The sequence below is a fragment of the Oreochromis aureus genome, linkage group 8 (assembly GCF_013358895.1).
Source record: "Oreochromis aureus strain Israel breed Guangdong linkage group 8, ZZ_aureus, whole genome shotgun sequence".
Taxonomy (NCBI): domain Eukaryota; kingdom Metazoa; phylum Chordata; class Actinopteri; order Cichliformes; family Cichlidae; genus Oreochromis; species Oreochromis aureus.
The window spans coordinates 8916783-8939389 of NC_052949.1; the positions used below are offsets into that span (position 1 = coordinate 8916783).

A 22607-nucleotide genomic window follows, 5' to 3' on the forward strand; every position below is an offset into this window, starting at 1 on the left:
AGTCATCCATCTAATCCCAGCAGAATTATGCTTCAGTAGCCTTTCAGCTGACCTTCTGGTCATTTATCTTTGCCACACTTTCAAGCTGGACCTAGTGTCACTGAATAGAGAGCCCATTTGCTCATTAGCACAGCTTTCCACGGTTATTAAAAGTAAACCGTACTGTCTACACAACAAACACATTACTGAGTTAAATGGCCACGCTGATGTCAATACTGTTTAGCCCCTTTCCTGCAATAACCTGTCTTTCTTTCCTGTATCTTTACCATTTTCTCCATCATTAGATGGTGGTTCTGATGGACCCCATGGAGGACCCAGACGACATCTTGCGTGCCAATCGCTCAAGGGAGAAGACTTACATGTTTGATGTAGCATTTGACTTCTCCGCTAGTCAGGTTTGTCAGGAGTTAAAGAAAAAAAAACAAAAGAACAAAATTTAAGCAAATCTTGCACTGTATTCATATTGATGTGTAGCTGTTTATGTATGGCCTGAACCCTTTATTTTCTCCTCCCTATACAGGAGGAAGTGTACCGGGCAACAACAAAAGGCTTAATTGAGGGACTTATATCAGGCTACAATGCCACTGTGTTTGCCTATGGACCCACAGGTTTGTTTTGTGCGAGTGTATGTGCATTGTACAAGAACCAAGTATATTTCTTAGTACTCAGTCTCAGTGCTCATAGGTATATCATACACTAATTACATGTGCAACCCTCCTGACCTGTTGTCAGCCTGAGCCAGAGAGCTATTCAGCAAGCTCTTGGGAAAAGGTAGACATCTTATTAACACCTGTTTCACTTTTGATTTTAGTAAAGGTCTGATTAGAAAATGAGTCATGCTCTGCATCCCACATTTCCAGTGGGTAGTCACAGGCTGTCAAAGACTAGTATAGAGCCATTGCTCCATCAAGTTTCCCACCTTTCTCTTGCTTTCATTTTTTGCCTTCTGCCCGGCCATTTCTCGCACACAAGCTCTACTCTTTGCCTCCTCTTGTGGAAAGTAAGCACAGAGGTTGTAGCCACTCATGTGTATGCATGTTGTTTCCTCCTTGAAACTACAAAGTTAACACGTTAGGAGCAAATGATTGGCATTTATTTATACTTTAAAATGTTTTTTTACGAATTCACCTTTGTAGCTAATTTTGTCTTTCGCTGGATGCTCACTACGTGGTTAAGACTGAGGTATTATGAGGTATTATATTTTGTTTTCAGGTTGTGGAAAGACGTACACCATGTTAGGGACTGACAAGGAGCCAGGCATCTATGTTCGAACTCTGAACGACCTGTTCCGTGCCATTGAGGAGACCAGTGATGACATGCTGTACAGTGTGTCTATGTCCTATCTGGAAGTAAGGCTTTTCATTTTTAAAAGAATTTGTCTCTAGACCTGTATTCTTATCACGAACTCTCAAGTAATGACACATCTAATTGCTCTGCAGTGAGACCCAAAATGTTAGATCCATTACCCTGATTGCTCACTCACTAATTACCACTAATTTCTTGAGGTATGAACATTAGATATCCATCACTGGTTCTGTCTACTGTTCAAATGGGATTTTGTCTTTTGGTTTTGTCTTTTTTTTTTTTTTTTTGGTTTCCACCTTCACACTGTTCTTGTAACATTTGATGTTGTTAATTAATGCCCGTAGTAGGCAGATACAGCTATCACTTTACTTTTTTCTGGCATCCATGTCACATCTGAAGTGAGCTGAGCATCCTTGCTTAGTCCATGTGCTGATGGGTGACTGCTTGTATATATATACATACATACACATACATACATACACACACATATATATATATATATATATATATATATATATATATATATATATATATATATATATATATATATATATATATATATATATATATATATATATATATATATATATATATATATATATGTATGTATGTATGTATATATATAAATAATATAAAATAAGATTGTTAGATACATTTTTATATTATGCAATGGAACTTACAGTATATGCACATATGGTATATGCAGTATAAATATACAAAACATTTCAAATAAGGTGACCTCTGGAAGTGATACAAGCAGTCACCCATCAGCACATGGACTAAGCAAGTTTCCAGATCCACCTGATGTAGCAATATTTGAAGATTTAAAACTTCAATGTATGAGCTGATATTTTTTGTTTCTTTCAAACACATGAAACTTAAACAGATTTCCCGAACCTGTGATGTGCATAGAAATTTATGAATCCTTGCTAAGATAATATGACAATGCAGTTCACAAACTATCTTGTTTTTTTGTCACAACAACTTGGGAATAACTCATTTAAGTTCTGTCTGACTCTCCTCAGATCAACTAGTTGTTGTGTTTGTGGCGAAAGGTGTGGCCTACAAGGAAGTTTCAAAGTACCCTTTGGTGGACAAATTATACAGCGTGAACACTCAGGGTTGAAGGGTGTTTTGACTTTTGACTTTTTAACATTTTCATTTATCTGTTGTTATAAAAGCTGATTCTGATATTTCAGTAAATGTAAATGTATCAGCCCTAGGGATATGAGTCCCACCATTATAGTGGTCAAGCTCTATCTAACACCTCGGCTTGGTACCTCTCACCACTCCGATTTTCATCAAGAGTAATCAGATCTGTGATAGTACTCTCATGGATATGCGAGGCTGCAGGAACAGCTTGGACACTCATGTCAGCATCCAGCATGCCAGTAGCTCAGCCTTAGCCAATTTCAGTCAGTCACGGCATGGTGGCACTGATGACGGTGTTGTGTGTACACTGTTCTTTTGTGTTTGGAGAGCATTGGCTTGAAAATACAATAAACTGATTGATTCTGGACTGTACAAGAGAGTTCATTTGTGTTCAGTAAACACACCAATCCCGCCACTGACTGAAACCAGTTCATCACAACTGAAAACTACTGACAGAATATGTTTGGGTATTTAAGAGATTAAAATGTTGTACTAATAGAAAATGTAGTTATGACTTAAAGCTTGCATTACCCTTTTTGTTTTTGTGTTTTGTGTGGGGGGTTTTCGACTATGTTGACTAGTATATGTTGAAGCATTAATAAGTGTATGTTACTGGCCTGTATGTTTTGCATCTTCGAATGATTCTTATTGTTTGAAATGTGGCTTTTTGTAACAACATCAAATGCAGTGAAGGGCTGAGAAGTGTCTGAAATGTTCAAAAACTAATTTCTCCCATTTACTGTGTTATCTTTCTTTATTTATAAAGTTTAGGATCATCCAGAAAATTTTCATGAAAACTCAAACTTAATCACATGATTTGCAGTGTGAATAGAAATTATAATTGGCATTCAGTTTAGGTCATCTGGACACATTTCATTCCTTGCTTCCTGAAACAGCTCCCATGAACTGAATTGGTTGATGGGCACTTAAAAAGGGATGTGGTAGCTGTTCTGTTCACCGAACGTGCGGGAAAATAAAAGCAACTGTTTCTTTTCTAAATAGTTTTTGCAGAGGAAGTTGTAGTTTGGGTCTTTTTATTTATTCTTCTGTTCACAAATTGTTTTGGGGTTTTTTTTTTCACCCAAAGAGATCTAATTTTGATCAGCCTGTCTCTGCAGGGTTTTTTAATCTTCTTATGCTCAGTGTCTATGTTTTATTTTTCATTTTATTTTATTTTCATATTGCCTAGTCCAGGGGTTTGAGTTTTACTGTTTTTTGGGGGACAATTTTAGACTGTAAATACATATAAATGCTGAAGCCTGAGTCGCTCAACTAGTACAATGTTTAGAGGTTGTTTAGTTTTCAGCTGTGCTAACTTATTTGATTCATAAAAAATTATTTTTTAACCTAATAAACTTGCATTAGTTTTGAACAGTTTTGCACTAGAGCACAGGTTTGATGGTTTCCTGAAAATGGCCCTGGGTATGCCTATGTAGATATTCTATTAAAATTCAGATTATCAATTAAATGTTATTAAGAAACAAATATGCGTTTGCTTCTGAGTGAACGAAAGTTACTGAGCGATTATATTTTAATAACAGTGTTGACGTCTGACTAATTATTTATCCTGTGGCAATACAGAACATACAAAATGTGCTTTTGTGCTGCTGATTACCTCCTAATTAGCTTTTGAGTTTAACTACATTGAGGTGAAGTACTGATGCAAACAATTAAATAATTTCTTTGAATTTTGGGTGATTTCCGGTGTTGGGGCTATTAGTTCAAGTTTGTTTTTTTAAGTTAGACTGAATTGAGATTTGAATACATTACAAGGGAATAACAGTACAGTCGACCCCCAGTATTCACAGGGGGTAGGGACCACTGGCTCCCGTGAATAGCTGAAATCCTCAAATACTTGAGACCCTCTCTTAAAATGCTGATATATTTCAGCTTTCCAAGCTGCATTTTATTTCCTGGGAACTTGAATTTTGATGTTTTATTGATATTTTGCTGTGTTTACATTAATATGAATATTTAAAAATTAGTAAATCATTTTTCTATCATAAAAAATTTATTTAGTCACAAAAATAAAATTAAAATGATTAGCAAATATTTTAGATATGCCCTACGAAAAAATCTGCGAATACTGAACTGCGAATAGGCAGGGGTCGATTGTAGAGACCATTGCTCAGTCCATGCCATTCTTGTCTCTTGTCATCATTACTTCAGCACATTGCTATAAATTGACAACAGTAACTGGAAACTATTCTTGGGTACTGGATTTACATGTGCCTTTATATAGAAAGGTTCAGTACTTTTAGGTGTTTGTTACCTTTGCCTTTGTCAGTGGATGATGAACCACAGATAAAACCACAGGCTGAGGATGGCGGTTTCACTGTTGGCTGTGGTTCCACACCTCATTATTGACAAGCAGGTACAGCTCACTCTGTGTTCAGCAACAAAAGCCTTAATAGCCCTGGGTACAATAGAGCTGGTTCACTTGACTCTGACAGAAGAAACTAATCCTGGCTGGTGTGAATTAGTACAGCTACAGGCTTCAAGAGGTCATTTAGGCTTTTCCTCACTTTGAAAATACAAAAACAATATAGCCTTACAGTAAGCATTCAGGAGATCTAATTACACTTTTCACCACATGTCATTTAGCAAGCTATTTGAATGTTTTTGTTGGTTTGGGGTTTTTTTCTGTTTTAAGTACACATGAAAAGAATCTTTGAAAGTAACTGTGTCATTGAGGTTATTTCTATGATTTTAAGTGAACAATTTATCTGTTATAGTTTTGCAACAAGATCTGCAAAAGATGGCAGCACAAAAATACAAATAAATGTGTCAGATTTATTCAGAAATGTTCAGGCTGTCAGGAAAGAAAAGAAATTTAGAGAAGAAAACAAAAAGGAAAAGCTCCAGGCAAAAGAAAACAAAATGAGGAATACAAACAGAGAGATGAAAAATGAAATAAATGTGTAAATATGAAAAGAGCATTGAGGCTTTAACACAAAATGAAAATGGCACAATAGACGTACTTGTTGGATACAAATTTAACCTCTCAGAGTGGGCTTTGCATCTGACATCAAAATGACATTTTGTGTTTTCAGTGCCAGACTCTATCATTATGTTCAGTGACTGACAATGTTATTGAAGCCTAGCTTTCAGTAGCGCTCTCGGTGGGTGGAAGTTAAAATGTTCCTATTAGGAAGCCTAGTCGCTGAGTCTGGATGCTCTCTGACCTGTATTGAACTCATCGGGATGAATCCTGAAACAAGTGTGTGCGTGACATGTGTGTTTGCTGTTTCCAGGGAGCAATCTGTTACCGCTGCTGCCTCACCACAAAGAGTTTAAACGCCATTTTATAGCCTTACAGAGCGAAGTGCACACATCTGTTCCTTTCCTTGTTCCAATCACAATCTCTTTCACATGTGCAATCTCTTAAACATGTGCACAGAGCACATAAATATAGCCTGTACTGATAAAAGGACACCTTCAGCCATTCTGTACCATTCAGATGCACACAGCCGTCCTCCTTTTTTGTTCATGTTTATTCTGGTTTGTGGGTTTTGGCAGATTTAGAAACCTTAATGGAAAGAGAAACCTTTTTAGCTACATTAGTGAGCCTCTAAGGATGGCAAACTCTGCAAGCTGGTTTCTGGCAGCTGCTTTTGTCCAAATAACTAACTACTATTTTGTCCATCTGAAGGTTCAGAATATAAAGCCAGTTCTCTTTTGAAATGGGTTTCTTTATGAATGATGTCTGATTTCCAAAAGCCTTTTCAGTTTACTTGGCACCATGTTAGTATTAGACTTTTCCAGACATGCTACTTACTCGGGTTTAGAGCTGTTGTAGGTCACCAGAGGTCAACAGAACCAATATTTAGGATACCTTTGATGAAGACAGGTGGACACTGTTGGGCATGGAAGTACTTTGTGCTGTTATCCTAAAGTACCTGGCAACAGCGTAACATTTTAATCAAGACGTTTGTGTTTAAGTACATGTAATAATCACGTTGTTTTGGTGTCGAATTGTATCAAGAATCATGTAATTCTGCTGGTAGTCTCACTAGCAATTCCATTTCTAATATCATCACAACATTAGACCGATTGTTGGTATTAATTTAAGTAGATTTTGCGATAGTTTGCACTGACAGTTGTTTTTGTATCCTCTTTGCTAGCTTTGATGTATTACGCTGTAATATTTCTGACTATCCAGCAATCTTTAATGATTCCATTATTTTCTTTTAAAGCCATCATCTTGTCAAGTGTTAAATTTATTCAACACTTTGTATTGTGAACATATATCTTAGCTGTATCTTGTGCAGAGCACTAACAGTGATTCTAGCACGTTTACCATGAGTGTATTTTAACATTTAGCTCAAAGTACCACTATGATTCAGTAGAACCTCTCAGAGTTGCTGTACACTCGGGCTTGTTTAAACATCACCAGCAATCATAGTGTACCAATGGAAAAAATAACAGAACAACCACCCAGCTGTCAGTGGCAGTAAAAGCATCCTCTTGTTAGCGTTTGTGGGTAGGGTCTGCTCGACAAATAAAAAGCATCTTTAACATTTCCAACCCACTGGCAGATTGTCGTCCAGTGGTCACTTTCCAGGATGTAACTTCCTACACTGGGTTTTTATGTGGCTGTGGGCCTTCACGTTCACGCCATTACTGTCAGTTCAGAGAAGTCACTTCAATTCTGCTTTCATGAAAAACAGCACTGACGTTAATTTGATGACAGCTTGCCACCCAACAAGTAGAGGTTACTTAATGACAAGTTGCTGAAAATGTAGCACTTGATGTTTTTGTACCAGGTTTCAGTCTATGCAGGAGGCCTGAAAGGCTGAATGAAGACTTTTCCATGGATGTTCACAGTTAATTTGTGACTGTAACCTAGCTTTTTGATCTTTATTGCAGATCCATTCATATATATTTATACATATATTCTGTTTGTTATTAGATCTACAATGAGATGATCCGTGACCTGCTGAATCCATCCTCAGGATTCTTAGACCTAAGAGAAGATTCCAAGGGAGTTATTCAGGTTGCTGGAATCACAGAGGTATCCACCATCAATGCTCAAGAGGTGAGTCAGTTTACCTTTCCAAGCACTACACAACCCATTTATTTCAATCAAAACACTCACAGGACCAGAAATAACTCACACCTGTGTTTTTCTAGATCATGGAGCTCCTCATGAAGGGTAACAAACAGCGCACCCAGGAGCCAACAGCCGCCAATCAGACGTCATCTCGCTCCCACGCTGTGCTGCAAGTAGCTGTCAAACAGCAGAGCCGCTGTCGTGACGTTCTGCAGGAGGTCCGCTTTGCACGCCTCTTCATGATTGACCTCGCCGGCTCCGAACGAGCAGCACAGGTGTGTGTACATATATATATATGTATTCAGAGGGAGGGCTTTAAATTGCTGAAACATTGTCTAATCGTATGTATCTGTGTGGGTGAAGCTACTTTTATCAAGTGCTTACCTACCGAAGTCAAGTTTCAAGGCTGTGGCTAATGTGACGTGTCTGTATACAGTACAAGGCTTTGCTCCATGAGTCGTGTCTCCATGGGGAACAGTGAATGATTTCGTAAGAGGATGGAGGTTACCATAAATCTTAGGAGACTTATAAAAAATATAATATAATCTCAGTCCCTCGATCCAGTAGGATATGTCCACCAGGGGCCACCAGTTTTTGTTTTTTCATTTTAACATATATTTGTGACACGAGTTCCCCCATTTTGTGCTGTCTTATGATAGCTAAGAATCCTTAAATAATTCCAATTTGATTCTAAAAGTAAACAGTTTCAACATTGTTCAAAGGCACAGCTCTAGTGTTGGCACATATTCATCTTAAACATTTTGATTGTCCCTGCTAATAATCAAACAGAGGAACAAAAAGAGAAACTTAATACAGATTTTATCACAGCACACTGTTATAGACAACTACCCAGTAGTGAATGGTGAAATACATTAAGGTGTATCTCTGACTTAAAGAGCTACAACAGCAGTGAACTCTTTGATACATGTTTTGATTCAGTTGCAGCGACGTACCTGCAACCTCTACCTAAGCAGAGTCAAAAACAGTTCATAGTGGACTTAAATTTGACAGGTGGTCAGAAACATGAATCCCGTAACTGTGTTAATGGTATCACAACTCATTTCTTTTCATAAATGAAATCTGATGTCTGCACTTTTTTTCTTTTTTTAGACAACACTGTTTTGTTTTCCAGGAATTTATGAAAAATGTTCTAGATATTTCTGCAGAAAACTAACACAAAATAAAGAACTGGAAGATAACATAATGAAACACATTCTTTACAAAGAAAATAAGAATGACATAGATTTAAAAGCGAATAACAGTCCATGGAATTTGTTTTAGCTCCTAGTTAGGAGTATTGTCACACTGGTATTTGTCAATACAGCGATTAAGAGAATCTGCGAGCCAATTCATTTTCTGGGATGTATTATTGCTTTGACCTTCTCTTTGCAAGTGGTTAAGTGAGAAAAACTCAAGTATTTTTTCAGTTGTTTTTTTCTTTTTGGCAGCTGTTCAGGTTGAGACTGCTTTATTCCTTCATTTGAATAGCTTGTCACTGATGCTCATTTTACCACAGGCTTGTTCTTCTTCACTATGAGATAATCATGCGGTCAGGCTGTGAGAGCACTTATTTGCCATGGAGACTATTTGAATGATTCAAAGGCATAATATTGATGAGTTGCACATTGCAAGGTTGAGCATACCTCACAGGTGTTAGTCACATGAAGCTGCAAAGAACATTTTCTCTGCCTGTAAAGAAGAGGCATCCATGTAGTTAGCAAAAGGCGAGGTTGTGTTATTTTAGTACTAGATGGACCAAGCATAGGAGCTAATGCCATCTATTGGTCAGGAGTGGAAACATGTCAGCTACACACTGAAAAAAAGAGCCAACAATAGCTTACTAGTGTTGACACTCCCCTGGTGTCTGGGGGCTGTAAAGCCTGTGAAAACATAGTTTAAATATAACCATCATTAATGAATCCTCTATTTAGTATAATTTATTAATAGGTTTAAACTGTGTTAATCTGTTGATACTTATTCAGTTTTTTTTGTCAGTGCCCCCCAAAAATGAGTGTTATCATGATATTACTGTTATATTATTACTATTATCATTATTTTTATATTACTTAAATCACCTTCAGAGCAGTAAAGGAAAAGGGAAAATATTTTCCTTCTTTCAAAGCATATTTAAAGTTTTCTCATTACTCATCCATTTTTATTTTATTTTATCAGACTCAAAATAGAGGTCAGCGTTTGAAAGAAGGGGCCCACATCAACCGTTCCCTCCTGGCTTTGGGCAACTGCATTAACGCCCTGAGTGACAAAAATGGTAACAAGTATGTCAACTATCGAGACAGCAAGTTGACTCGTCTCCTGAAGGTACAGTCCTCTAAAGGTTTTTAGGGGACCAACTGTGTTGATGATTTTGATGGTTTTTGTTCTGTGTGTTTATATTGATCAATCTTTTTTTTTAAACAAAAGGACTCCTTGGGCGGAAACAGCAGAACGGTCATGATAGCCCATATTAGCCCTGCCTCTGTAGCTTTTGAGGAGTCTCGTAACACGCTGACATATGCAGACCGTGCCAAAAGTATTCGAACACGGGTGAGCTGAGTAATATTTTATATGTCTCAGTATTGCTTCACTCTAGCAGAAGTTCATTTTGCAGTAAAAATAAATTATTGTAGCTTCAACTCAACTTTCTGCAGTTATAAATCCAACTTCTATTGTATAAATTATAGATCCAAAGTATATCTCAAGTATTCTTTTTCATCTTTGTGCTTTAGGTGAAGAAGAACATGATAAATGTGTCATACCACATTGCTCAGTACACCAATATCATCTCAGACTTGCGCTGCGAGATCGAGCGGCTGAAAAAGAAGATCGCCGAACAGGCGAGTCGGCAGCTCAATTCTGACCGAGCTGACATCCGCAATGTTCAGGGTAAAGTCTCGCACTCACTGCTGACTTTAATATTTGAAAAACACCTGCTTTTTGAGCTCTTTGAGTCTAATCTCCATCCCTTCCCTTGTAGCAGAGGTCCAGGCCCACTCCAGCCTGCAGAGTCGAGAGGAGATGGATCTGTTGAGGGAGCAGCTTCTGGATGCTTTCCGCCAGCAGATGGAGATCAGGAAGAGCCTGATGGAGCTGGAAAACAACAACATGGAGATCCAGATTGCCACCTCTAACAATCTTTTAACCATTACAGAGTCAGTGTCAAGCATTTTTGTTGTGTTTCTCACTTATTTATCCAACAGTATTTATCCAGTATTTTTCTTTGTAACATTATTAAATCCAGCTATTTGATAATATGTTGAAAACTCACAGCATGTGCTTGTCGTGCTTAAAGTTCCCTGAAAGTGTCAGTGTTTGTGGATTATATAAATATAAATTATTGTAAGTCTGATCAAAAAAACAACATAAATCAAATGTAATAATGAATTTAAGCAGAGGTTATTGTCTCTGTCAGTGACAATGTGTAATTTTCTTCTCTTAGCTGGGAGCAGGAGCGCAGCAGGCGCAGGAGAAAGTGGCGTGCGGAGAGGAGGAAGGAAAGTGTCAATAAGGATGAAAGCGAGAAGGACTCTGATTCATCAGAGTCTCCTCCAGACACCACGGAGACTCAGGAGGTGGCAATAGCTCGAGAAAATCTGGTTGCACTCATGGCTGAACAGAAAAAGATTCACAAGGAGAAGGTGGGAATGTCTGTCTAAAACTAGAAAAATAATAGAAAACAGAATCTTTCTCATAAAACCTTTGACTGTAGTGCATACATAATATTTTTAGTGTTTGAAATACAGTCTGCTTTTTAAAATGTGCCTTTATACCTTTTGTTTAAAGGCATTGCTTGAGCGTAGGTTTCTGGAGCTTCGGGATCAGGCTCGGCGTTTGGAGGAGCTGCTGCCGCGGCGGGTTAGCTCAGAGGAGCAACGCGAGGTCCTAGGACTTCTCTGTAAGGTCCACGAGCTGGAGATTGAGAACGCAGAGATGCAGTCCCACGCTCTGCTCAAAGACAACGTGATCCGACAGAAAAACTTTGTGGTGCAGCGATTTGAACAGCACAGACACCTGTGTGACGAAATTATTCAGCAGCAGAGACAGTTCATTGATGGTGAGTATGTGAGCATTATGACTCCAAAGTTTGTTAAAAACAAACATCATCTAAATACTTATAGCACTGCTAACTGGGTTATTGGGCCCTTTACAGTTGAATATTAATGAAATGAAATGAAGTTACTTTGCACCAAACAATTAGACAATTGAATAATCATGAAGGAGCTCATCAGTTGTTTTTGATTTGTTTGTTTTTTTATTAAATTATTTCCTGCTTTAAAGACACTAATTATTCTCTGTGTTACAGACCACAGTCTGCCCGTACCTCCACACCTCCAGGAGCTGTATGATATGTACATGAGGGAACTAGATGATAGGAAACTGGAGAAAGCAGTTGCCCTAGAAAAGGTGACCATCAGGCAGACCATCAAGGTAACCACAGCTGACACGTAAAGTCTAAACTAAGTGATACTATAGTAGTATTAAGCCTAAAAGAACACAAGGTACAACTAGCTCCTATGTGCTTACTTCCAGGAGGTCTCGCTACCTAAGATCGCCTTGCCTTCTCACGGTCGTGACAACATGCAGGACATAGATTCAGACCAGGAGAGCATACGTAACATGTGCTCGGAAAACAGGCGAGGTCAAGCCAAAATACGCAGACATACCCTGCCTCCCATTCTGCCTGAACCTGATCTGTAAGAGGACATCTTTTTCATTTGTGCCTTAAAGCTTTTTAACTCGTTACACTGTCTGCATACATACTGTAGGTTCTCAGTTTTGTTCTCTTATTCCCCGCTTCAGGGACAATAACAGAGTTTTCAAGAGCAGCCCTCATGCCAGGCAAATGAAAAATTCAGCAGTAATGACCCCACCTCCCATCCACATTAATGGGAAGGGCAACAGAGAGGTAAGCACAACTATAATACCATCTGGTTTTGTGCATTTTAGTTTGTTAGCCATCCCTCATACTGTGAGACAATGCAGAAGAGCTTCTCTTCACTTGGCTTCTTATTTGAATTTGACTCTCACAGATGCTTCATTCTATTAATACCCTTTGTTTTTCAACATTCGCAATGTTCACTTTTGACTCTTATGTTCAGGCTTTTTTTACTAAGCTTACCATGATGAAATTCCCAGACCAGCAGAATTACATCTTTGTTTCATCACCTCAAGCTCATAATTTTTTCCTGTGTAAATGCATCTGAGAGATGTGAGTCATTGGCAAGATAAAGTTATGTTCACCAGAGTCCACCAGAGCCCCATCCAGAGTTAAAATATAATTTTGGAGAGCCATAGAATTGATTAATCCTCACTGACACTCAGACAGACCGACTGAAAGCAAAGTACCGCAGTGAATGTCATATCGTAATGTGGCACTCTGCATCTCCCGTCTGCAGCTGCAGCCTCTGGCTCCTGAGAGCTTTCTGAGTTACAGCCATCTCAGCCACAGTGTCAGCAGCCACCTGGACTCATCACCTGAGAGCAGCGAGGCAGGGGCCGATATCCCCCTCTCATTAAATGGTACGATATTCAAATGAGGACATATGAACTTTGGGGAATTTTAACAGGGTTTTTAACTAAAGTTTAAATACAGGGGGAAGTATTTAAATGCAAGGTAACTGAAAATCAATAAACCCTTGAGTCTGATGATTGTTTGTTTGTATGATGTAAGATTTTTTCAAGCACTTTTCATCAATGCTCAGAATGAAGCCTTCAGATTTCACGGTGACCTAGAAGTGTATTTTTTGAAGCAGGATACCAGAAATATTCTGCAGAGCTCCTTCATATTTGAACGCTAGATTTTCAGTTATAACAATTAAATCAGTGCTAAAGGAAAAAAAATAGTGTTTCTCTGTTAACCAGCTTTCTTTCCATGGTGTGAATGGAGATTAAAAATAACAGTGAAAAGAAATTACCTGTGTCTCCACAGAACGGCAGCAGATTTTAAAGGGGGTCCAAAACATTGCAGTAAAAGCAGCACGTCGGCGCTCCAAAGCGCTCGAGGTGGATGTCTTGCGGTTACCTCCGGCACCATCTCCCCTGGACCCCAAGAAGCAGAAGAGCAGCCTTTCTTTAAGCGAGGCTCCCCCTAGAGGTTTGCCAATGAGGCGCGTCAGGCAGCCCAGCCCCGAGATGAGACACGCCACTTCAGATGATAACCTGTCCAGCAGCACCGGGGAGGGACCTGGCCTCCATGTGACCTGGATGCGCCCACGTAACCGGCAGGTGCTCAACAAAAACCAAACGCCTCGCGAGGCAGACTTTGAAGGTCGTCGCAAAAAGAGACGCTCACGCTCTTTCGAGGTCACAGGTCAAGCGGTTAGTATTTGGTTTTCTTTTCAAACTGCCACAAGACATGTGAAAGGTGTCACATAATATTGATGTCTGTAGATTATTAGTAGTCTGTGTTAACAAGAGGACTAATATTACTGGTCTGGGGTGGCTTCTTTGTGGTATTTTTTCTTTAGGATTTAAGCAGCAGGTTGGTACTATAGACTGTATATTAGATTTATTCCCTCTGTGTACTATGTTACTATATATATGTCACTGGTATGGGCGTATGCCGTGTGTCTTGGACAATCAGTTGATTAGTGTTCTTCATCTAACTTCTAGGTGCCTCAAACCAAGACAAGCACAGCTCAGAGGTTTCGCCCTCTGGACAGCACATCAGACCCTCATCTCCACATTAACGGTCAACCCCAGGCCCCTATGCTACGCCCTCAGTACCGAGGGGTCCCTCCTCTCGCCAAAGTCAGGCCTCCCCACAGCAGCCAGCAAACAGGTAAACCATTTTCACTGCCTGTGAGGGAGATAGTCTTCCCTAAAGATGTAACACTGCCGAGCACGATCTGGCAAACCTCCTTATGTACATTTTATAATATGCAAAACATGTAAAGTGCATTTTTTTACTGCTCAGCTTCACACGATTACACCCCTCAGGTATATACATGACATTATACATACACAAAGCCTTTAAATAACTCATGTTCATGTGTCTCGAATCTTTAAGTATCATTCCTCTTTCACCTTTCGTCATCACTGTACTGAGCATTTATTCTGTTATTCCCTCTCTTTCCATAGGTTCAAATGCTGAGTCCTCTACAACCAATATGAATAACTTGAAGCGAGCACCCCAACTTAGGCAGCCCCAGCCCCTCCTTTACATTACAAACACAGGCGCAGGCGCCCAGCGTATACGCAGACACTGAGCTTACACTGGCCGCGACTCCCAACACCAGCACTAACACCAAACCCAGCTGAGCCTGGAGGCGGAACCATCTTGTTATCAGAGATCTGAGAGCATGCAGCCTCAATAAAAAAAAGAATTAATCCTTCAGTGACTGTCACTACGCAAAATTTGTAACAACATTGAGCTGGATAACTTCACACAGGTCTCACTGTGATGGTGCTGAGGGTCAAGTGTTTCCTCTTTAGCTCGCTGTTGTGCTGAATCACTTGTGGTATCGTCATGTCAGGAACATATCAAGCTCCCTTTGTTATCAGTGTAATGGCTCTGTAACGTTCAGTGCTTATTATGAACAGTGAATGGTTGGTGTTAACGGGCCTCACAGCAGTGATATACATAAGAATCCAAGGGAAAGTATGGATATGGGACAAAAGATTAGAAGGATATTACACAAAGGATATTACACAAATGCCGATGTTTAAAAAAAAAAGAGCAATGGCCTGCAGTAAAAAGGTTTCAACATCAATGTTTTTCGTAGTGAGTTTGTTTCAACATGACACACTGAAATTTAAGAAAAAAGAAAACTTAATCATCATGATCATTGTGCTCTTGAAACTTGAAGTTTCAAGAGCAGTTTCTCTGCCTTTTCCTACCCACAATACACTCTTTAAGTGTCATGTTTGTGTAGATACACAGGATAGTACCACACAATGTTTTTTGCAAATTACCTGGCTGTTTCAATTAATTATTTAACTGTTGCCTTTTCCATTATTTTTTTTTTCATTCATATTGTTTTCATAATTGCAACTTTCTATTCTTTATTTTGTACATTTTTTTTAATTTGTACCAAAATAAATTTAACTGAAGTATCCAAAAAACAAAGCATGTGTTTTTGTTGTGCGTTTGCTTTTTGGCCTGCAAAGTCTGTAACACTCGTCTTGTGATATCTTGTGTAATGTTCACATGTGTCCACTAGGGGGGGCGCGAAGGCCAAGGTTAGACAATTTAAATTGCAGTAAGGTATTTTTTCTTGTGTAATCACGTTTTATTTTTATACTCCAGTGTTAATCCAGTCTTTGCATGCATCCCCTGGAAAATGCGGGTGACTTTAATTGATTTTGTATTTATAATTCCGTTTTTTAAAAAGATTATAATACTACATTGTTAATATTATGTATACTTCATTTTGTTAATTGTTTTTTCTCAGATGCTTATGTGTATCTTATAATTTCGCCATACCCTAAAACTGTAGCCATTACACAGTTTACATAACAACTGGAGAATATGCTTTTCACTGAGTCATGACCAACCAACACTATGCTAAAGGATGTGTCTCTGTATTTGGACATTATTTATCCATCATACATTCATGTATGGTTCAACCTGTAATACAACTAGGGAAAAATCCACTAACTAACCTACCATACTGTAAAAACTTTGGCTTCCAGCTAAAGCAGAGAACTAAATATATCGTCCAGATTAAAAGAAAGCAGGTTATTATAAAAACTCCTGGTCTTCTATATTTTACTAAATAGTTTTCTGGTAGAATTACATTATATTAAAAGAAGAAGAAAACAAATACATCTTCATACATGTGTATTTGATAAAAGAAAAAAGCGAGTCGGAAATACCGCCCCCTGTGGGCTACTGACTACATTCTTGCCCAATAATAACTCGCTTGTTGTGTGATTGATGTGTGAGTTGACCAATGAGAGAGGGGATTACGGCTCCTGGGCGGTAGTGGACGCATAGCTGATTTGCAACCCGCTGAAGCAACAGCAGAGAAGAAGGGAAAATGTCGCTGGTTTCGACGCGGACCGTTCTAGGATCAGTGTCCTTTTAGGAAAAACTAGAAGGCATTTCGGTGAGTGGGACTGCCGTCACTAGTTGCACCCAAGGTTAGGGCTTGTGAATTTGGTGTCTCCCGTCCAGAAACGCAACGGTCCGCCTCAGTTTCGCCAGCTTTGTGTAACGTTTCAGGCTCGCCACACAGAGAAACACAGTGGGAGCAAGGCAGCCATGATGAATGTTAGACACTTTAAATGCGGACGCGTTGATGAAATTGGCGTCTTTAGCTGGTAGCTTTAAAAGTCAGGCGCGGTTGCTACATCAAGTATCAGTTGTTTTTAACTTTTTCTAAACTTTCTGAAGTAAACTTTACTTTTTTATGTTACTTAAAAAAAACTAGTTTGCACATCAACGCTGCCCATCCGCGCGAGTGGGCGCGAGACTCAAACTTATTCATCTCGATTGTTCCTGCCTTTCAAAGCTCTTATGAGTTTAATAGTTTACGTAATCTTGAACAGAAACATATTGGCTCTTTGAGCTAAAATACGGATGTTTTGATTTGACTCCTCTCACAAAGCAGCCGAGCTGTGACCTCTAACTTGCACCATCACTTAGCTGCTGTAAGGTGACGTTGTAAGGTGTAGCACGTGCTGATGATGCAGTCCTTTCATTTGCTAAACTGTACGTGAAGCCGCAGGTTTGAGATTTTTTATATTTTATTTATCCTGTTAATAACTTATGTTCCACATCGATTAATAGTAATTAAAACACACACACTCAAGTTGATGGTTGGACTTGGGAGAGCATTGTTTTTTTCTCTTATTGTCTCCTTGTGTCCCAGATCTCTAGATTCACATATATATATATATATATATATATATATATATATATATATATATATATATATATATATATATATATATATATATATATATATATATATATATATATATATACATCACCTCTGTATTATTAGTGCTAGTACCGGGTTGGAGCCCTTTTCTCTTCAGAGCTGCCTTTATTCTTCAAGCAGTTGCTCAGGTGTACCTAATGAAGTGGCTGGTGACTGTATATGCATCTATAGCACTTCGGAAGTGGTATTGTAATTTTCCAGGGACTCTATTTTTATTTTTCAAAAATAACATAACCAGTATCACATGTAAGAAACTAAAACCAGGAAATTTGGAGGCAATTTGTATCCCCCACACTCAGAATATTTCAATCATTAATCAATTTTCTAATACATGTCTTGAACAATTATTTGGCTTGATAGTTTTTATATAACCAGTTTATTTCCAACACTTTACTAAAATACACTGACAAATAAAACTGTTTCCGTGATTCAGAAAAAAATTGGAAACATGTAAAAACGCAGTTCACTGAGTTTGTTTTTGTTTGTTTTATGTGAATAGAAGCCTTGGTTTATTATGAACATTTCCTGCTTTTTAAATTATTCAAATGTCATTTGAATACATCTCCCCTGTACATCTAACTCTATGGACTGCAGCAAATGTACGTTATCTTATTTACTGATAGACTAATATGTCCTAATTTATCTTTTTCTTCTTATCTACAGAATGGCATTTCTGCTGTATTGTTGCCATGAGTGAATGCAAGTGTCACACAGCAGGACAAAACAAGGGAAAAGTAAAAGTTTAGGAGGTTTTACCTGAATAAGGGAGTCAGCTGGCATATGTTTCCGTTTTGTAAGGTCAGCTTTAACTATAACCATTTAAGCCCATAAGAGTATACTGTAACACTACATGGGGCTCTAAGGCAATCTGAACTGACAATTAAAAGCTCTTCTCCTTCTGCTGCAGTTAGCAAGGTAATATTTCAACAAAGACATGGACCCATCTGCCCGGATGGTGAGCCTGGATAACCAGGGGAACATGGTTTTCACAGTTGTAAAGCCAGTTATGGGCATATTTCAGGTGTCTTCAGAGCAAACTGGCAGTGCTCCACAAGGAAGCATGGGTCTACAGAGTTTAGCTGAAAGCACATTAGTCCTCCCTCAGGCGCAAGGTCAGCCTCCACTAGACCAGAACCAGATGGAAATGAACACCATACAGCCTCATATTCAGCCTCCGATGCAGGTTTCTGCCCCAGTCCAGACTGAGGATTTACCTGTGAATCAGGATCTCCCACAAAGCTCAAGCGAAAATACAGAGTCCGCTAGCCAGATCGCATTTGCTGAGGTTTCATCACTCTTGGATCCCAACATGAAAGGATCAAAAGCTCGTAAGTAGCCAGTTGTTTGAAGTCACACCATCTGAATGTTTTTCAAACTTATGGCTCCAAGTAAAATACAGTGCAGTGAAAATTTTGCAAAGTAACGTAAAAAGAAAGTACACCAATGTAAAACAATGTAAATATTACAAATGAAAGATTACAGTGTTATTATTTATTTAACAAAAACTAAAATAAAATGCTGAAGCAGTGAAAAACTAAGTATACCCTATGATTCAGTAGCTTGTAGAGCCACGTTTAGCAGCAATAATTTGAAATAGTTGTTTACTGTGTGACTTTCAGCCTCTGGTATCATTATGGAGGACTTCTGACCTATCCTTCTTTACAACTTTGCTTAGTTGACTAAAGTCTGCAGGTCATTGTTTATGCACAGCTCTATTAAGGTCCACACCATTTTAGTTTGATTAAGGTCTAAGGACTTTGGGCCATTGCTATAGATTTGCCCCTGTGCTTGGGCCTTGGCTGCTTTGCAGATAACCTCACCTCTGAATTTATGGTTGACTCAGTGATTGCTCTGTTTAAAAATGGCCTTGTAACCCTTTCCATGGACATTAACAATTGCTTCTCTAAGACCATTGCTGAGGTCTTCTTAGCATTGTGTTACCGTGCACCTGAATGCTCCAGACCACCAAACTCCCAAAACATCTGCTTTTATACAGGTGCTCACACTCAATAATGGTCAGGTTTAATAATACTTATACTCTTAATTCCCAGAGAAAAACTAAGAGTATGCTTATTTTTTAAGACACTCTAAGGATCAGAGCATTTTTCCTATATCCTGATATGTAAAACTTGAGAATTCAAAGAGGCTGTGCTTTCTATTTGCCACAACCCCCTGAAGTCATTTATTCAGCAAATGTGTAAACTGTCTCCTTGATTCTAGCCCTTACAGTTTTTTAAAATGTTAGATGTTAAAAAAACAATTTCTCTGTTCAGATTTGATCAGATGCTGTTTCATTCTAATCCTGCTGTGCTGATTTATGTCCTTCTGTTTTGCTCTAATTTCAGGGAAATATCTCATCTCATATGATGAAATTAAAAGGCGTCTGCAGGCTCCAGAAAAGATGTCCCTGCGGTCTTTGGCAGCATACACTCGGGTCAGCAGAGGACCGGCCAGCAAGAAAACACTCCTGGAGTCGCTTAATGTACTCGGCCTCACGCCAAGCACAACTACCTCTGTATCCTCGTCCTTCTCCAAACTCACTGAAGGTTAGAGGTGTTTGTGTGTGGGGGGTGGCGTGTGTGTCGAGCCATGTTTGGAATTGATAATGAGTTTGAAAGACTCGGCTGCTAATTTGGTTAATTTATTTTTTTAGGCGACACCAGAGCTCTGTGTGACGATATGAAGGATTTTGCCCATGACTACATTGACTATGGCAACATGGCAAAGCAGCTTATCCCAGAGACAAATACAGTTCAACACTGGTCCAAAATTATTGAAACAAAGTATGTCTTTCGTTACTGTGCGTCCTGTATAACGTGGTTACTGTGCTTGTGAAAATAAAACATCATAATTAAGCGACTAGTTTACATTAACACTTTCCCTTTTTCTCCTAGGAACCATCTTGAGGATATGAGAAAGTGTTTTAGGGACCCGGTCAACAGTGGTGCCTTCGACAACGTCACTCATGGCCTCGGTCTTGGAATGCTTGATGTTGCACTGGACATGATTGTTATGGTAATTGAACAGCAGATTCGCATCCTGTCTGGTGTCGCAGCATCTGACCCGGCCGACTCAGGTCCACAAATGCGCCGTGTCCGCAGGCGCCACCGCAAAACTCGCTTGATGGACAATGAGAAGCTTCATAAGGTGTCTGGAGGGGAAAAAGAACAAGGAAAGCTCATTTCAAAAGCCAAAGGTCGAATCAGAGCCAAGAAGAAGATCAGACAGGAAACTGTAGCTTCTGGACCTGTGGAGACCCAGGCAGAGCAGTGTAAGCCAGATGGTGTGGAGAGTAATGTCCTCACCCTGGTCTCTGTAGGTTACGAGACAGTTTCCAGCGGCCTCGGTTCAGTTGGACCTGTTTGATACTTGCTCACATGATAAGTATAAAGACCCATTCAAACTGATTCTCAGCGATCGGACAGAGGTCGGGGTAAATTAAGCTCTCCACTGTAATGAGCGCAAAATCATCACAACATGTTACATATTGGTGTCAGGCTTTAAGGAGCTATTCACTTTCTTCCAGAAAGTTGTAATATGTAGTCAGAGCCACAGCTGGTTAACCTACCTTATCAGTAAGGCTGGAAATACACACAGGCATGATGGCTTTTTTTATATATATTTTGTTTCAAAGGTGCATATTTAACATGCCCAAAGTTTAGAATAAAGAGGTCAGCATATTTACAAGTAAAGCTCAGGCTTCAGCCACTCTAAAGCACTGAATATTTTGCACCCACCTTCTGTTAAAACCTTGTGTTTGCAAAGAGCAGAAAATCAAGACAAAGGCAGGATAGCTGTGAATTCTTCAAAGCTGTTGTAGTAGTCATGAAATAAGAAATACTATAGCTGAAAATGGGCACAATAGGATTTAACAACCCTCTCTATTATTTGTTCAATCCGTGCACAAAAACAAGTGTGACAAGACAAAGTTTTCATGGCACTCTGTGCAATAGTTTGTTTTTTGTTGTTGTTGTTTTATTTTGTTTTTTTTATCTTATTAAAGCAAACTACATGAAATATGGCTTTAACCTTATGTTTTGTTTCATTTGGATGGACTTTTTGAAAACTGTTTCCACTTTCTGTGCTAAGTTAGGCAATCTGGTGAAATTGCTGCATGTTTACTGTGTACCTGATACAGCTGTGGTGTCAGTCATCTCATCTCAGCCTTTGCAAGAAAGCCAATAAGTGCATTTTCCAAAATCTCTAGATATCTTTTTAAATTGATCATTTGCTGCTTCAGTAACAGGTTTTGTTTCTTGGTATCAGTAAGAATCCAATCATACATTATTTTTTCAGTCAACAGAACAGCTGGTACATGGATAATATCAAATATAGATTATATTTTTTTGGCTTGTGGTACATTGTCTCCTGTTTTAATGTTGTATTTATTCCTTAGATTTTCACATCTGTACTAGAATAATGGAAATAGAGGTTTTTACTTGAGTTGAGTAAAACAGGCTGATCTAGTTTTAAGAATTGTCTTCTGTTGTTCTTTTTGTTATCTTATAAATGGAGCAGGAGCTGACAGAGGCTTTAAATACCCCTGTCAGCTGCAATATTAAAGTTCATCTGGGAAACCTAGAGTGTTACCACCCCACTGTTTAAACAGCCTTGCTGTCTCAACCCACCCCCTCACTGCTATGGCAGTTGCATTCGATGATGGGTAAGCAGGTTAATGCCCACCACTGCTGGTGCTGCTCAGGAAAATATCAAAGAGCCAAAACAACCAACCCATCCCAATCTGATCCAATGAGATTGAGGTGGCACCACCCTACCCTACATCCCAAAATACCTGCAACCAATGGTGCCAGACACTAATGGACACCCCACTGCTTGAGCTGATTTGGTTGTACATGGGGGGGATATAAATCTAGTTTAAAATAATCAGTTCCCTGATGATATAATGTAATAGAGAAGGATTGGAGTGCCAGAGTTGGATTAAAGATTGAAAACAAAATTGTAACCACCAGCTTAACATTCTTGTAGGTCCCCATTTTAAGGCTATTTCAACTCTGACCTATTTCGTGTCCCATCCAGTGGTGTCTGGCACCGGGGGGCAGGGGAGGGTTCAGCCTGCATAGATGCAGTTTGTTCCACTCTTCACCTTGTTCATTGAAATCCAGAAAAGTAGTTTTTGCAAATTTGCAGTCTGCGGCAACATTTAGAAAAGCTGTACTAGCCAAAGTCAAACCCATATAAATACTCAAACCTCT

At 39.0% G+C, this 22607-nt stretch overlaps 2 protein-coding genes across 5 annotated transcripts in view; both read left to right on the top strand.

The window, feature by feature from the left end:
• Positions 1-16104, top strand: part of kif19 (kinesin family member 19) — a 34206-nt gene extending 18102 nt beyond the window's left edge. Inside the window, exons 3-20 of one of the 2 annotated variants that reach the window (XM_039616011.1) lie at positions 285-395; positions 521-608; positions 1213-1349; positions 7370-7495; positions 7591-7785; positions 9683-9829; positions 9932-10054; positions 10237-10393; positions 10488-10659; positions 10947-11145; positions 11291-11561; positions 11811-11935; positions 12038-12201; positions 12308-12413; positions 12904-13027; positions 13437-13825; positions 14120-14288; positions 14588-16104. In XM_039616011.1, the coding sequence (XP_039471945.1) occupies positions 285-395; positions 521-608; positions 1213-1349; positions 7370-7495; positions 7591-7785; positions 9683-9829; positions 9932-10054; positions 10237-10393; positions 10488-10659; positions 10947-11145; positions 11291-11561; positions 11811-11935; positions 12038-12201; positions 12308-12413; positions 12904-13027; positions 13437-13825; positions 14120-14288; positions 14588-14715 (2931 nt within the window). In that variant the 3' untranslated portion in view covers positions 14716-16104. Of the gene's footprint in view, positions 1-284; positions 396-520; positions 609-1212; positions 1350-7369; positions 7496-7590; positions 7786-9682; positions 9830-9931; positions 10055-10236; positions 10394-10484; positions 10660-10946; positions 11146-11290; positions 11562-11810; positions 11936-12037; positions 12202-12307; positions 12414-12903; positions 13028-13436; positions 13826-14119; positions 14289-14587 lie in introns of both variants that reach the window. The other variant, XM_031747007.2, reaches the window with a different exon arrangement.
• A 309-nt stretch (positions 16105-16413) lies between these two features.
• si:ch73-127m5.2 (uncharacterized protein LOC561202 homolog) lies at positions 16414-21867 on the top strand. 3 transcript variants are annotated; one of them, XM_039616753.1, is made up of 6 exons: positions 16414-16557; positions 18058-18192; positions 18302-18722; positions 19740-19940; positions 20048-20177; positions 20289-21867. In XM_039616753.1, the coding sequence occupies exons 3-6, from the start codon at positions 18329-18331 to the stop codon at positions 20758-20760; spliced, it is 1197 nt and encodes a 398-aa protein (XP_039472687.1). In that variant the 5' UTR covers positions 16414-16557; positions 18058-18192; positions 18302-18328; the 3' UTR covers positions 20761-21867. The 3 variants fall into 3 exon arrangements, with proteins under 3 accessions (XP_039472687.1, XP_031602953.1, XP_039472688.1); XM_031747093.2 differs by having other exon boundaries at positions 18058-18722; XM_039616754.1 differs by lacking the exon at positions 16414-16557 and adding an exon at positions 16594-17162 and having other exon boundaries at positions 18058-18722.
• Positions 21868-22607: the final 740 nt, after the last annotated feature.